The sequence below is a fragment of the Acipenser ruthenus genome, chromosome 3 (genome assembly GCF_902713425.1).
Source record: "Acipenser ruthenus chromosome 3, fAciRut3.2 maternal haplotype, whole genome shotgun sequence".
Classification (NCBI taxonomy): domain Eukaryota; kingdom Metazoa; phylum Chordata; class Actinopteri; order Acipenseriformes; family Acipenseridae; genus Acipenser; species Acipenser ruthenus.
Genome location: NC_081191.1, coordinates 13,540,079 through 13,554,688, shown reverse-complemented (window position 1 = coordinate 13,554,688; position 14,610 = coordinate 13,540,079). Strand labels below are relative to the sequence as shown.

The 14,610-nt window shown below is 36.6% G+C and overlaps 2 protein-coding genes across 9 annotated transcripts in view; one reads left to right on the top strand and one right to left on the bottom strand.

The window, feature by feature from the left end:
* LOC117435347 (ubiquitin carboxyl-terminal hydrolase MINDY-3-like) overlaps positions 1-8,577 on the bottom strand; it is a 45,889-nt gene extending 37,312 nt beyond the window's left edge. Inside the window, exons 1-9 of one of the 3 annotated variants that reach the window (XM_059012569.1) lie at positions 8,366-8,577; positions 6,250-6,369; positions 5,205-5,284; positions 3,652-3,712; positions 3,233-3,412; positions 2,246-2,297; positions 1,182-1,296; positions 716-789; positions 251-330 (exon numbers count right to left, since the gene is read on the bottom strand). In XM_059012569.1, the coding sequence (XP_058868552.1) occupies positions 251-330; positions 716-789; positions 1,182-1,296; positions 2,246-2,297; positions 3,233-3,412; positions 3,652-3,712; positions 5,205-5,284; positions 6,250-6,343 (736 nt within the window). In that variant the 5' untranslated portion in view covers positions 6,344-6,369; positions 8,366-8,577. The other 2 variants (XM_034058433.3, XM_034058432.3) reach the window with 2 other exon arrangements.
* Positions 8,578-8,633: 56 nt separating this feature from the next.
* The window catches only part of LOC117435683 (uncharacterized), a 154,208-nt gene continuing 148,231 nt past the window's right edge, over positions 8,634-14,610 (top strand). For 3 of the 6 annotated variants that reach the window (XR_009311924.1, XR_009311918.1, XR_009311900.1), the window contains exons 1-2: positions 8,809-8,826; positions 9,460-9,554. Coding sequence is in view for 1 of the 6 variants with exons in the window: in XM_059012570.1 (XP_058868553.1) it covers positions 8,760-8,826; positions 9,460-9,554 (162 nt within the window). In the remaining 5 variants the exon portion in view is untranslated. Of the gene's footprint in view, positions 8,827-9,459; positions 9,555-14,610 lie in introns of those variants that run through there. The other 3 variants (XM_059012570.1, XR_009311912.1, XR_009311906.1) reach the window with 3 other exon arrangements.

Below are 14,610 nucleotides of genomic sequence, written 5' to 3'. Positions count from 1 at the left end.
ACTTCATAGCTTGTCGAATGAGTTTTAAAGGTATGCCAGGAATTGTTAAAATTATGCTATCCATTTACTTTTGTAATGCATTTTATTATTATTATTATTATTATTATTATTATTATTATTATTATTATTATTATTTATTTCTTAGCAGACGCCCTTATCCAGGGCGACTTATAATCATAAGCAAATACATTTCAAGTATTTATATTAAATAGCTCTTGTGAAAGAAAAGTTATTCTTTCAGAAAACGTACTCATCCCAGAACATTCCCTGTCTCCATCCCAAACATTGGAAACTGCATAGCCCGTCAACAACAGGTTGGTTAAACTCTGGCTGGAAAAAGAAAAAAAAACAAAACTTAAAAAACTTAAAAAATAAAAGAAAGGATTAACATGACACAACTGACATATACTGTGATGGATCTAAAATGTATTACCATTTATATAAGAAAAATAAAATAGTGTCTATGGTTTTTGAAAATCATCAACTCCAACAGTGAAACAAGAGAAAGACCTCATAGTTTGATTATTTTAACAGCAGAGGTACTGTATTTATAACTGCCACTGAATAAAATGGATTATCAACATCTTTCTAAAAAAGAATTGCAGAGACATACAAAAGTACTTAAATCAAACTAACAACTCCAAAACAAATTAGAAACGTCACTGTTTTAGATCACTTTTCAATTTGCAAAAATATATAAATAAAAATACCTTACCTTCCATGACCATATACAGGGTCTATCAGGGGTTCAGCTGAATCTTCAATTTCATTCTTTACATTTCCAATACCCTAAATGAATATTGATATTAATACAACATGGAAAATGTTAAATAACAAAATCAATATATTTTGGGGAGGGGGGATTCTAGCACTTCTCAATTGTTTTAATGAGTCAGCAATTTAGAATTAAAACCTAAATAATAATCCTGGTACTATGCTAATACAGTGTGGTCTTTCATGTTTGTGTTACATGATTTTTAGGTCAAACTCTTATTGAACATAAAATACTCATACAATTCAACAATTCTATAAAGCTGAATCAATACAACAACCATGTACATTATCTTCCAACAAGTGTCCACCTGGATGCTGTAGGACACAGTACATTTGATTGTGACTAAACAATTAAGAGGTGGGGGGTGTAACACTGCAGAAAGCTAAACTTCAGTTCAGAAACACACCTTTGTCAATATGACTGAATACAAAAAAAGCAGCACTCCGAATTTGTTCCTCCATGTATCATAAAGATCCAAAATTGCTTCCTTCATCTCACCAACAGTTTTCAATGTTCTTTTGCTACAAAAAAAAGAGTAAAACATACTGCAAATGTTAGTGAAAGTATTAAACAATACATTATTAAAATACATCAAAATAGACAAACAACTCAGATGACAAAGACATAAATTTGTTTGGCATACTAAGGATGTTTGAGGAGATATTATTTCTACAAAGTTTTACAGGAATATCTATTTACTTTCATTGATTAGTAATCCAGTTTATGTAAAAAAAAAAAAAAAAAAAAAAAAAACACAATAGAAAAGCAATTGGAATTATGTCCAAAACTACATTGAGAGATTTGTTCTAAACAATGCAGTGTTCTTAAACACTTCAATATTGTACTTTTGATTAGATTTTTTTAGCTTCAATGCAAAAGTTTACCAAAGGCTATTCGGTTTTTATATGCATTTCTTCACATGCAGTAGATGCATAAAAACTATTTGTGCTACTTGTTCTGTGAAAATGCTGCATAAAAAATGTCCCAATATCACATTTAAGCAGTGTTAAACTAAAATGGCTAAATAGATATAAAAAGGAAACCCTTTACATAACCATTGAATGAACATCAAATCAGTTACATTCCTTGCTACATTTCAGGCTTACTGTGTTTGTAAGTAGTTGATTATGAAATCATATTTGCTTTACATTGTTCTAGAGGTTCTTATTAGTCTTAATAGTTCAGTGAGATGTATAGAACACATGGAATATACATGCGTGGAAATTAAAAAATAATCAGGAGAGCGCAGAAAGATGAGGGACCCAAATACAATAACCACTCCCTCACCACACACAAATTCTGACTGGTAGAAACAAAATAAGGGACCTAAAACCCAAGATCACAGGATAAAGCAGATGAACAGTGAATTAAACATTTGTCTCAGAAACTCAGAAGCAAGAATAAATACCAAAAATGATTAATGGTGTCCATTTATCTTTATAGAGACAAATGGTTTAATTGGTTACTTACTGAATTATTGTATGAAATCGCTCAAAGCCAAGCTCCTCAGCAGCCAACGCAGCTAAGCATAAAAGACACTTTTCAGCAACAAGCACACAAAACAGAATTTAGAGAGCACAAGCACACTACTTTCACAAGTTTAATTACTATGTTATAAAGTGAGTACAATAGTGGATTAATCTATTAACAGTCTATTCATTTTATACATTAACTTAATTCTTAACCTACAGTAAGAAGATGAAAAGAAAACACAATTAAGTAGAGCTAATCATTTGATTATTTCACTTCTTTCAATATTTTATTATTATTTACGTATTTGGCCGATGCAATCCCATGCTGAATTGTATTTAATGTTACAACAAACCAGATATTGCTGTTTTATTTTCCACAGAAATACTATTTTTTAATTTGACAAAATTAAACAGGTGTTCACTGACTTTCACTATTCTGTGGACTTCCACTGGCTAGCTAATAAATGCCTTAGCCTTTAATTTATGGGTCACTGGATGAAATCAAGTCTATATAAAAAGGGAATTCATTATATTATTGCATGCCAGGACAGAACTCTCTTTTTTATGTATCCCAGGTTAACAGTGACACTGCTTTTCTTTACTGTAGTGTATTTTTTATTTGTTTTAAATAACAAAGCTTCCCCTGGAGGGGCATAATGTAATGGGAATTGCATCTCTAAATGAATAGTATGAAAACATGGATATGTTAACAAGATCGATATCCTTGACATGGCCAGAAAAATAAAAAACGGAGCAATGAAAAAATTACATTGCATACAGCTGTGTCCGAGTATGGGTCTTTATCATTTCAAAACCCTAAAGTTTTTTGATAAGCCTCCTTAACATCAAAATAATCTTAACTGTATTACTTTTTGTTTTGTATTTAAGTTTTGTATGTAATTATGAAACTTTTAATGTAAACTAGATATGTAGCGTACAAGCATAACCTGGGTTCCTTATTAGAGATAAGCGAATTGTCTCTTACAAGGTTCTTCGTCCATTGTATGATGGCTGGATTCCGGATGACTGTCAGAAATGCTGGCATTGTCCTCTGACACTTTCTCTTTTGACCAGGTTACTAAAGAGTAGGATTCTGATTTGTTGAAACATGCGGTTTCTAAAATTTCACTTAAAGTATTGCACAGAACAGCTTTCCGTTCCTCTTCTGTCGAAAAAAAAAAATAAAGCTTGAATTAATTAAGCAACATGTTTAATGTAACATGTGCCTCTTTCATAGAGGAGAAGGTGAGATCCACAGTGATGGTAATATTTATTAGATAGGATTTACTGGAATTATTTTTAGCTATAACTGTATAAATAGATTAAAAAAAAAACACATGAACATGCTCATACTGTACATGCACTATAAAACTAAAAAATACATATAATGAAATTAGGATTTACCTGAACACTCTCTCCAATTAGAGTTCTCACAATTAAACAAGACATTCTTCAAAAGAAAAGCCTGCAAATACGAGCACACACATTATTAAATACCACTTAAAGATCAAAGTAGAAATGATCATCTGTGACTTATTATGTTCCACATGTATATGCAATAGAGAAGACATACACTTGAGTTTGACTATTAAATACGTCATGTGGCAAAAACATGTTGAGGAATGAAAGACTGTATGGTAATGTAGCCACGTGTAAAAAGCAGTAATTGCAAATTTCCAATATTACAAGTTAAAAGAGAAACAGACTCAAATATTAACTTTTCCAAAATGTTACTTTCAGCTCTTCAACAACTGGTTCTCTTAAATGTATTTATATTGATCAATACACCCCTTTTGTAAAATACAATACAATGTCCTATCAACACATTTTTGCTTGGTGTTTGTGGTGCTTGGGTGCCCTAAATTAATATATTTTGAGGTCCCACTGCACTTTGGTAGACAGCATGGATAGAAATTGAGAAAGCAAGCAGTACGAGTGGCATAATAGACAAGTGCTCACCCCAAAAGCACCACAAACCAAAAAAAAAAGCCAGTACTACAGTACTTTTTTTGAACATTTGAGCCAAATCAAGTGTACCCCTTTTCACGTGGCACATCCGAGGCATGAGGGCCTGGCTGGTTTTCCACTGGCTATTTGTCGAGCCGAGTGAGAACTAAACCATAAAACTGGCCTCACATCTAAACTGTCTCGGAGCTGGGCAGGGCCAGGGGTGGGGTTAATGATTTGACATTACGTTGCGCCAGTCAGTACCCTCAAGAAAGCCGAACAACGTGGCATGCAGTGAGTCAGAGGAGAGAAAAGTACAAATTACTGCTCTCTCCAAAAAGGATGCTTCTCCTTTTTGCGTTGTCAGCCTGTCATTGCATTTCAGTTCTATTCAGTAAAGGGGCTGTCCAAAAGTATCCTCAATTAGTATACAGCTCTCTCTTTTTCAGTACCCACTGCCCCTGCCCCCTAAAAGAAAAGTTTTAAACATATAACCGGAGCTTTCCAACGCACCATTGCCTTCTTTCGTGCGCTGGAAAGGAAACGTGTGCTGACATAAGATTATCCTTTTTCTCAACTAAAAGAAAACATCATGAACTGTGACAAAAATAACATATCTGGTGGTGACTGTACTTTTGCAGGAAGGCATGTGAATATTTCAAACTATATAAAAATGTCAACTTTAGACGTCCCAGAGTGGCTCACCTGGTAAAAGAACAGCCGCTCCCAGCACATGCTTTGTACACTTTCAAACAATTTCAATAATTTTGGACAGCCCTATTATATGAGGATCGAAAACGAAGAAAAACACAACCATAACCTCTGGATCAGCCATTCACAACTCAAATATACCGCCTCTTAATACCACATCATCCACATGCGACTCCACACTTTCACTGCGTTTGACGTCAGCTGCACAGCTCGGGCTCTGCAGTGGAACAACAACCAGATGGCTCTTAAGCACGGCATGGCTCGGTTTACAGTGGAAAACAGGTAGCGGTGCAACAAACCTGGACTGCTGCAATCACAGCACAAGGACCGCCTTGAAACTGTTCTAGGGCAGTTGGCTCTGTTTCACTGAAGACAAATCCTAGAAAGAGAAATCATGAGTTTACTAATGTCCTGTTTGACCACAATAATTATACTAGTAGGCTTACTGAGACAAGCCTCTTTAAACGTTTATTAGGCAACTGAATTACGTTTTCTTTAGGATAGAAATGTAAACAATACAAGTCTACACTTCATACAGGATATAACACTACCGTAATTAACTACCGTCAGACTTGTATTTTTGCCCTTAAATGCTTCTTTGATCAATTATTTTTCATGTGCATTTTACTTATATATTATTTCCAAGTCTGTTGTGTGGCTATAGGACTACCTTACCCTACTGTACACAATATGTTTAGTCACTTTTTTTTTTTTTTAAACAATTATTTTTTATTCATTTTTCAATTTTCTTCCAATTTGGAATGTCCAATTATTAAATCAACCTGCAGGTGCCTGGCAAGCCACAGGGGTCGCTGGTGTGCGGTGAGCCAAGGACTCCCCAGTCCACGGTCGGCAGTGGTATAGCTTGGATTCAAACCGGTGACCTCCAAGCTATAGGGTGCATTCTGCACTCTGGGCGGAGCGCCTTTACCAGATGCGCCACTCGGTAGCCATGTATTCATATTTGTTAAACAAGAGTAATAATTCAAAAAATGTATTCCCAATTACAGAGATGAGAGTGTTGAGAATGTGTTGTGTTGCAGCTGAAGTAATTTAGGCCAAGAGCACACTTTAGGCCACAGCATTGTCACGGTTCAGCAGTCTACGGGATAAGCAAATCCAAGTTAGACACTTAACATCCACTGCTTCAATTCTTTGACAAAACTGGGTTAGAGAAAAAAAAATCTGTAGGTGGATAATTCTTTGTTCTGATTCAATTAAACTCTTTAGATACCTGCAGTGTTCCGTTTAATCTTAATTACATATTGATGGATGCAACCAAAACTAAGCACCCTATCACCTCTTATTCAAAGGAATGACACATTAACTTAGTGTTTACAGTACCTTGAGTCCACCTGCAGAAGACGGTATCGGACACACCGTTGCCAGTTCGTCTTCCCCAAACCAGATCAATTACTTCTTTATTTAGCGCTGACATTTTCCCTCAGACTTTTTCTTTTTAAACTAAAAAAAAAATGAATGTCTTGTAATGTACGTTGGTTGGATGGACATCTAGGATATTGCTACTCCTCCACGCCCTTTCCCCAGTTAATACAGTGAGTAGAATAGCATGAAATTAGATTATCTCAGCAAAGTTCCTTGACAGCTGCTGTGTCGGCCTGTGACTGTAACTAGTATTAGCTAGCACTTCACTCACTAGAGTACTACAAATTACCCGTCACAACGGTTAACTATTTCCCATCACAGAAGCAAACTAGTAGTAACATTACCAAAACATTTCTAATATATATTCCCTAACTGGCATCAATTTAAAACGACCCTTAACATAACATACCAAAGCACCGATGACTATGCAATTTACAATGACTTTACGTTTTATTATAATTTGACAAATAACTACTTTAAGAAGTAACCTAAAGCATAGAACCCTATATATTTAATTGAAACATCCAGGCCTGTGGAGCGTGAAGCTAGGGAGCTGTCCCGCGACTTATTTACTCCCGTTCAGAGCCACAGACACCCCCCACCCCAACCCCCCTTTGCTCCACTACAGAAACAAACGGCAGTCAGAAGAAAACAGTACGGCGTCGCTTCCTTTATTAACGAGATCTATTGTTTTCAGTTTCAATCCGACGTTTTCCCGAGTAGACATAAAACAGGCAATCCAAACCTTAAACTGTCAACTTACATAAACAAAACACTTCCGTGTACTCCACTGTTTCTATTTGTGTTTCAAAATCTCTCCCCCCTCCATCACAACGCTGTATTTACTCATGGGTTTAACGTAAATGTAGAAAGCCGATTGGTCTGTATCCAGAATTTTCCCCAAGAGTCACGCCTCTTACCCATGATGAATGAAAGAGAACTGTTTCAAACAAACTGGGTGGATAGCTCGCTGGACTCTGTGTGTCTTCACGATTGGGCTGTTAGAAAGCGACTGCCTACTAGACAAATTCAAATCGTGATTGGTTTGTCAGTATTGTCAATCAGATACTAGACGCCCACGCGCAGACCTTTTGGTAACGCCTTTTTGCCACAGTTGCAGTCATTGCATCGGTGAATTAATTATGTTAAGTGGTTTGTTTACTATAGAGGCATGTTACTCCCCATCTCATGGGCATGTACCAGCATACTGTAAATTTGACTCGAGGTTATGCAAACAGAACTAAGAAAACTATGAAACAAAGTTGAATAATAACTGTATTCCAGTTTAACTGTATACGTTTCATACGGAGTGATTAGAACCAGCAGAGAATTGGCAGCAGTCTTTTTGGGGTTTCCTTTTACAATACCAGTACAAATTCTACTGCCAGTAAGAAGCCCCCAAAAGAGTGCTGCCAGTAGCTTAACATCGGAGCCGAAGAAAGATAAATACATACACTGTGTTGACTTTAAGTTTAGATACAGTGAAATGGGTGGTTATATTAAGAATTTGTTTTGTGCAGCTATTGCAGCACCAGAATCAGCTGCCTTAGACAAGCCAGTAAAATCAGTGGTAGCGACATCTGCCAATATTATTAAGCTATGGTGTAATTTTCAATAACTTTACTAGTAAAAGTTACATTAATATTATTAATAGTGTTGTAAATTAACTATACGTCAACGTTGGCAGATCTTCATCGTTCTTACTTACCCCACAAGGATTCTGAGGGAGGTATTTAGAGAAAACAGATTGGCGAAGATCCTACTGAAATCCTCATTTTTATTTATTTTTTTTAAATTGGCACCAGGACGCTTCCGTACTAAATTACAAAACGGGCATGCATACATGTCAGTATTCAAACTGATGGTAATTCTAAATGCAACTTTCTAAATACGGTTATGAATAACACTCCACTACTGTATTATGAAATACAAGTACTAATACCGGGCGCCTTCATGCATCTTTCGTTCACTCCTCCCGTCTTACTAGAATTTTCTGATGAAACTCCCAGTACACTATAACACAGCCACTTTTTTGCTGCAGTTTTAATGCAACAATGATCTTTTTGTAACTCACCCTGAATTTTCCGTGTCCCATGGGGTTTATTTTGAGATATAATTGTTTATGTAAATGTACACAATGTAAACAGAACCATATCAAACATAAAGGTAACATACACTTAGATGTATGCTACAACGACTACGAGTAAATCAGGTATTATTAACACACCATTAATATTACAAGAGGAAAACATATATCTCATTTCACTCCAAAGATAAGGAGCCTTTGGAGTCCAAGCACTCTATGGGCTGTACAAAAGCGAAAGCAAAAGGGTGATGGAGTTTTATCCCAAAAAGGCTTCCGTAGCAGCTGAAGATCAGTGGCTCACACGCTGTTTTAGTAACTGGGGGTTTGGTTTGTATTTTGTTAATTCATGTTTTTGGGGTCTACGTAGCAATTACAATACATAATGGGTTGGCAATCTAAAAGTAAAAAGTCAAACAAGTCCACAGGGAAACAAAACAACAGGGGCCAAGGTAAGTTAAATGTTGTTATTGCACCAAGCATGCATGGCATATTGAAAACTTGGCACTTCAATTTGTATGCACAGTAGTAATTAGTACACTGCAAATTGATAACATTAATTATATATCTATGCTTGGTCCATATTATGTTATTGTTTTAGATATAAATATAAGCCAACATGACATTCACACAAATGCGACGTAAACAGTTTTATTTACCTACTCTTTTAAAGTTGCGTTTTAAAGTGGATTTTTTTTTTTAAAGGGCACACATTCTGTCCATAATTGATATACAAATGATCATGTTTTTGCAGTGTCTTAGTAGAAACGTAAATTACCGTTACTTGTCATATCTTACGAAATGTTCATCCAGATCACTGTAAACTACTGCATTTCGTGATTAAGTGTAAATTGATTTTAAGTTTATGAGAACTCTCATTCCCCCCGTGTGGTAAATGTAGTTTTACTTGTACATTCACCCTCTCTCATCTGAACTTTAGGTCAAATTTCAAGGGAGATTCTTCTCAATAGCACACCATTTTAATGTACAATCCACAGCCACAGCCTTTCTTTATGTTTTTACAATATTTTGTAAATGGAAATAACGTTTTTTTGATTTTGCCTTTACTGAATCTGGGTTAATAGGCTTATCTGGACAGGAAAGAATGACACTGAAGATGCGAGAAAAGGCAAAGAAGAAAACCGCAGAGGAATACAGTGTGGAACAGTTACTGGAAAAGGTAAGTGTATAAAGCTTTTAACACAAAGGTGATTGGTACTGTATAGACCATCTGAAAACAGACAACATAAGCTAAACCCTCATCTTAAAGAGACTGTAGGGTCAATTGCAATGTTGTACTTAAATTGGTTTAGCTGAGGTGCTTCATACCTGAAAATAAGTATTAAAATATACTCAATTTCAGCATATCAATGTATTTTTGTGATTTTATAGTTCTAGAATATTTAAGGAGGGTTGAAGTTTTGTGTTTCTTATCGAGGAGCAGATTTACTTGCAATAAATTAACATTTTATAGTTTTGGAATCACAAAGTGATTAATTATCAAACACAGGTGATTAAATACCATATTACTGTATCAGTATAAGTAATATAAGATTTCTGCTTTCAAAAGCATGACTTTAATCTCTGTCTTTGGTGGTGTTTTTGTCATTATTATTGATGCCAGTGCATGACAGGATGCCACTGAAACAGTATTTTGAATGGAGGGAGCAATAGATTGGAATTAAATGATCATGTATGCAATTAATTGGAATACACTGTACTTGTATAATTCTTAAACCCCTAAATTAACCTCATATTATAGTGGCACACCATGGCTACATCATAAAGTCATTGGCAAAAAAAAAAAAACAAGCTGGAAAACAAATTTAGCAAGTTACTTCTCATTAGCAAAATTATTTTTACATTATTTCTTTAAATGTTTTATTCTTAATTTTCCGTTATATTCACTGACTGCCACAACACTTTAACACTGCCATTACAACTACATTACCTTGCTGTGCAACAAGAATTAGGTCCCCACTTGTGCCTCTAATTCTATGCAGCACAGACTTTACTTGGGCCTAGGGGGCCCAATATCTGCTGCACATGAAGTGATCTTATAATGTTGTGGCAGTCAAAGTAAATCTAAAGTCTGGAGAACTTCTGTAGTGATCAGTGGTCACAGCTGCCAACAACCATGATGTCACATTGCAAGGTGGTAAATCGGTGCAAGGCAAAACTCATTGTGATTCGTATTTCTCATTTCTATCAGTTGTGTCATTTTGGGACACAGACAATAGAACGGATAATAGAAATATCCAAACAATTCTGTTTATGTTGAAAAGGATATTCCAAGAATATATGCAAAACAGTAAGCTGCAACAGTAAGTACTGTAATGTGTTTTGTTGTAAACCCTGCAGCCTGTCCAGAACACTATAATGTTCTCAATTTTCAGGCTGCCATTTGTTTGCTTTTACCACTATTGTATTTAAACAGGACCAGTACGTTGGTCTACCACTGTTTCAATTAACTGAGCAGAACCCCTTGGGAAGATATTTTTATTGTGACATATTTAAACTTTTGTTGTTTTGTTCATTACATCTTTCATACTGATGAGTGCATGGACAATTTTGACTTTGAAATGGTACAGTTGTTTTGTCAGCGTGCCTTGGATCTGGAGCCCATCAATCTTTAACATTTTGGATATGCTCGGAAACATTTGTGCAGAGCATGGAAATGAAGAAAAAGCCAAACAAATATCCTTTTCTTATTACAAACAATATCGTTTATGAAATCAGTGAGCCAGAAGAATTATTATTAACAAGCATAGTAACAGTGAGCCAGAAGAAGCATTATTAACAAGCATATTAACATGTTGGTAAAAACAATATCATACTTGTTGGACTATTATCAAGTATTTGATGGAAATTGTGCGTTTTAAACCTCTGTTAATTAGTGCTGGGATAAAAAAAAAAAAATAATTCAGTGATCTGTATGGAAGGCCATCTGGGTCAAAAACACATTGTGCTACTTTAAGGCAAGCACGCCATTCTGAAACACCTCACTTAAACAGTGCCCAACTTGCTGGAAATGTTTAGTGATTTTTATATACACTGTATATATTATATATTTTTTGTTGCGACTTTGTTATGTGGAATGTAATAAACGAGTACCAGAAAGGTGAGTTATTTTCCCCTTCATTTTACAACGCCATTTCCACATTTGTTTTATTTGGAGTGTTTTAAAGTTAAATTTCAGTTTTTTCGTTTGCTTGTTCAGCTACACAAAGGCACAAGTAAACCTCATGTTGTGAAAATGGGTCTATGGCCACTGTTTACTGCGAAGAAACGACAATGGCAAGGAATGAAAACAAAAAATAAATAAAATGCAGTGTCAACTTTATGTAGAACCTTTGTGTATTTCGGGGGGCTGGAGCTGGGGCTCCTCCCTTGTCATCTCGCTAAAATACCTGTCAGTCACCCTATTTAAACTGTAGCCAAGTCCCTAATACTTGTCTTGCTTTTCAGTTTGCATTTATCACACATATTTGCAGACTCAAACTTAAAACAAAAACTTAGTTTCAATCTGTTTGAAATGACTACTCACTCGAGCCAGCACGGACCCCACAGCATGACTAGCACTGTAGAGCACCACTGTACTACAACAGGAACACTTTCCCCTGCACTTGTGAATTACTGAAAACCTGCCGTTTTACCCCTATACCAGCAATGGTATGGGGGTAAAACGGCGGGTTTTCAGTCCCAAACAAAAAGGTTTTGCAAAATAACATAGTACAGTGATTATTATTAATTAAAAACTGACTATTTTGGTAATTATAAGACTGTTTGGACATTCACTTTATCACCCACACCACTCACCTCCTGACAGGCATGCATACAAAGAGATCAGATTGAAAAAAAATCAAAACACAGAATAGATGGCAAACCTTGACGTACGCAGGCATGGCATGGTACTGCAAGTGCTCTTTCATTTGACGTACGTCCTGGAGCTGAAGTGGTTAAATCTCAGGATCCTCGAGAATTTGTGCTTGCATTTTCAGTTTTTTGCGATGTCCTTTGTGAAGTTTATGCTCATCAACGACAGGAACTGGACTCATTTATTTAGCACTGTTCATCTCTGTCATATGGCGGTACCATTTTTTATGAGTAGCATAAAGCTTTTTCAGCCAAAGCAGCTTCTCGGTTAGCATTGGACAATATACTGATTACTGGTCTCAACCCAATCTTGATCTCTTTAATAGATTCTTCAGTGGTCTCTGTTCTGACGCTTTGTGATTCCACTGCCCATTCTACCTCCCTGTGTCCAAAAGCAGCCTCCTCATCAGCCTTAATTCTTCCCCTGTTCTTAACAACACTGCTTTCTTCAGGAATTGTGTGTCTGCAGTTTCTCCTGTTCATTCTTCTCCTGTTTCACCTCCGTCTGCTTTTTCAACAAGCAAAGATTCTCATGGAAGACCCATCAGATATTCTGGCAGCAGACAGTTTTGCAATAATTTAAATTCCTCATTCTGCATTTCCAAAGGATGTCGTTTTTTTACATATGCGCAGGGTTGTTCTCATTGATGTTCCATTTGCCCTCTTTCATCTAAATGCCATTCATCATTACTAATCGCCTCTACCCCCATCAACATCCCGGCTCTATCAGATGATCTTCAATATCACTCTGATCGTTTTTTGGTTAATTATCTCATTTCTGGCCTTTCTAATTGTTTTTTTAGTGATTTAAAATCCATCCATGCTTCCTCTATGGTTTGTAAAAAAAACTCCAGTCTGCTACAAAGGAACCAGAAGTCATCAACTCTCTCATCAATTCCTCCCCCTCAAAGGTCTCTCTTCTCAGGAGTTGGTGTCCCCCTCAGAGGAGAAAACCATTGGTCCAGTCCACTCCCTTCAGTTCCTAAGAATTACTTTGGATACTATCTGATTCGAAGCCCGACTGCAGACTGATAAACTGGAACACATTTGCTCTCTGATTCAATCCTTTGCGATCAACCATTCCATTTCTAAATGGAACCTTCTTTCACTCCTGGAGCATTTCAATTTTGCAACTCACATCATTTCTCAAGGTAGGACATGTATTTCTCGTCGTCTTGTTCTCTCTACAACAGCAAAAAATCTCAACTCACATTAATATTACAGCTGAATCCAGGAAGGACATTAGGATGTGGTCCTCTCTCCTACAGCACTGGAACGACCTTTCTCTGCTTTACGATGACTTAATTTCTGCCCTCCCCCTCCAACCTCTCACTTCATACTGATGCTTCTATTCTTAATCAATGGTTCTCAGCTGTCTGGCCTCCAGAAATCAAAAATCTTCCTTCCTTCCTTCCTCCCAGCTTAAATCCACAGCCTTCCTTGAGGTATTGCCCATTGTTGTTGCTGCCTACATTTGTGGACAATTTGTTCAGGTGTGCAAACTCAACTCACTTCTTTGCCCTTATTCTTCTTTATCTCACTATCTTTCCCGTCACAACCCCTCTAGCCCCTCAGATCCTCTCTTTAACAACTCTTAACAATTCTATTATAAAAATAAACTGGTCTTCCACTCATCTTTCCTCTCTTATTTCTAAAGCTGGTCTTCCTCCCCATTTGGAAGACCCCTGATCCTCTATGTGTTTGTCTGACTACTCTCAAGTAGACGTCTCAGTAAGCCAGGGAGACCTCAGTTCATCCTCTATCCTTCCTTAGTTTCCCTTGGGGGAAGTTATCTTGCCTCCCGGTCTTGGAGGTCAAGTGGTTCTCCGAGTAGTCAAGGGGAAACTCCTATTCTGTTGCTAAAATCACAAGCGCTTAATCTCTTTATTCTAGTAGTCCCTTGACGCAGGCCTGGCTCCTGCCTCGTGAAGTACTATTTATTTCGGGAATAAACAAAACAGCGAGAACTGCTATTTGGCGTCCTTTGTTTTGAAGTTAATTCACTGGGGTAAAGTAAGGCCTACACAACGTATTCTTAACTCCTGGGATATTTTTCTATTTTAACGTGTTACATATTGTAATGTCTTGTTGTAAAATAAAGGCACACACACAAGGGCCACGCCCCCTTGCCCCTGCTGCTATGCTGTCTCTGCCTGCGTTCTGAGCAATATAATGGCTTTTATCGGTTTTTGAAAATGAACAAATATCTGAGCGAATATTTAAATTGAGCGAATATCCGAACATGAAAATTCCATGTTTGACCCAGCACTACTATTAAATACCACTAGTTAAAAAAGAGCTGCAACAAATCACTGAATTTGTTTTTCATGTTTCAAACTCCTCAACAATATCAGATAAGC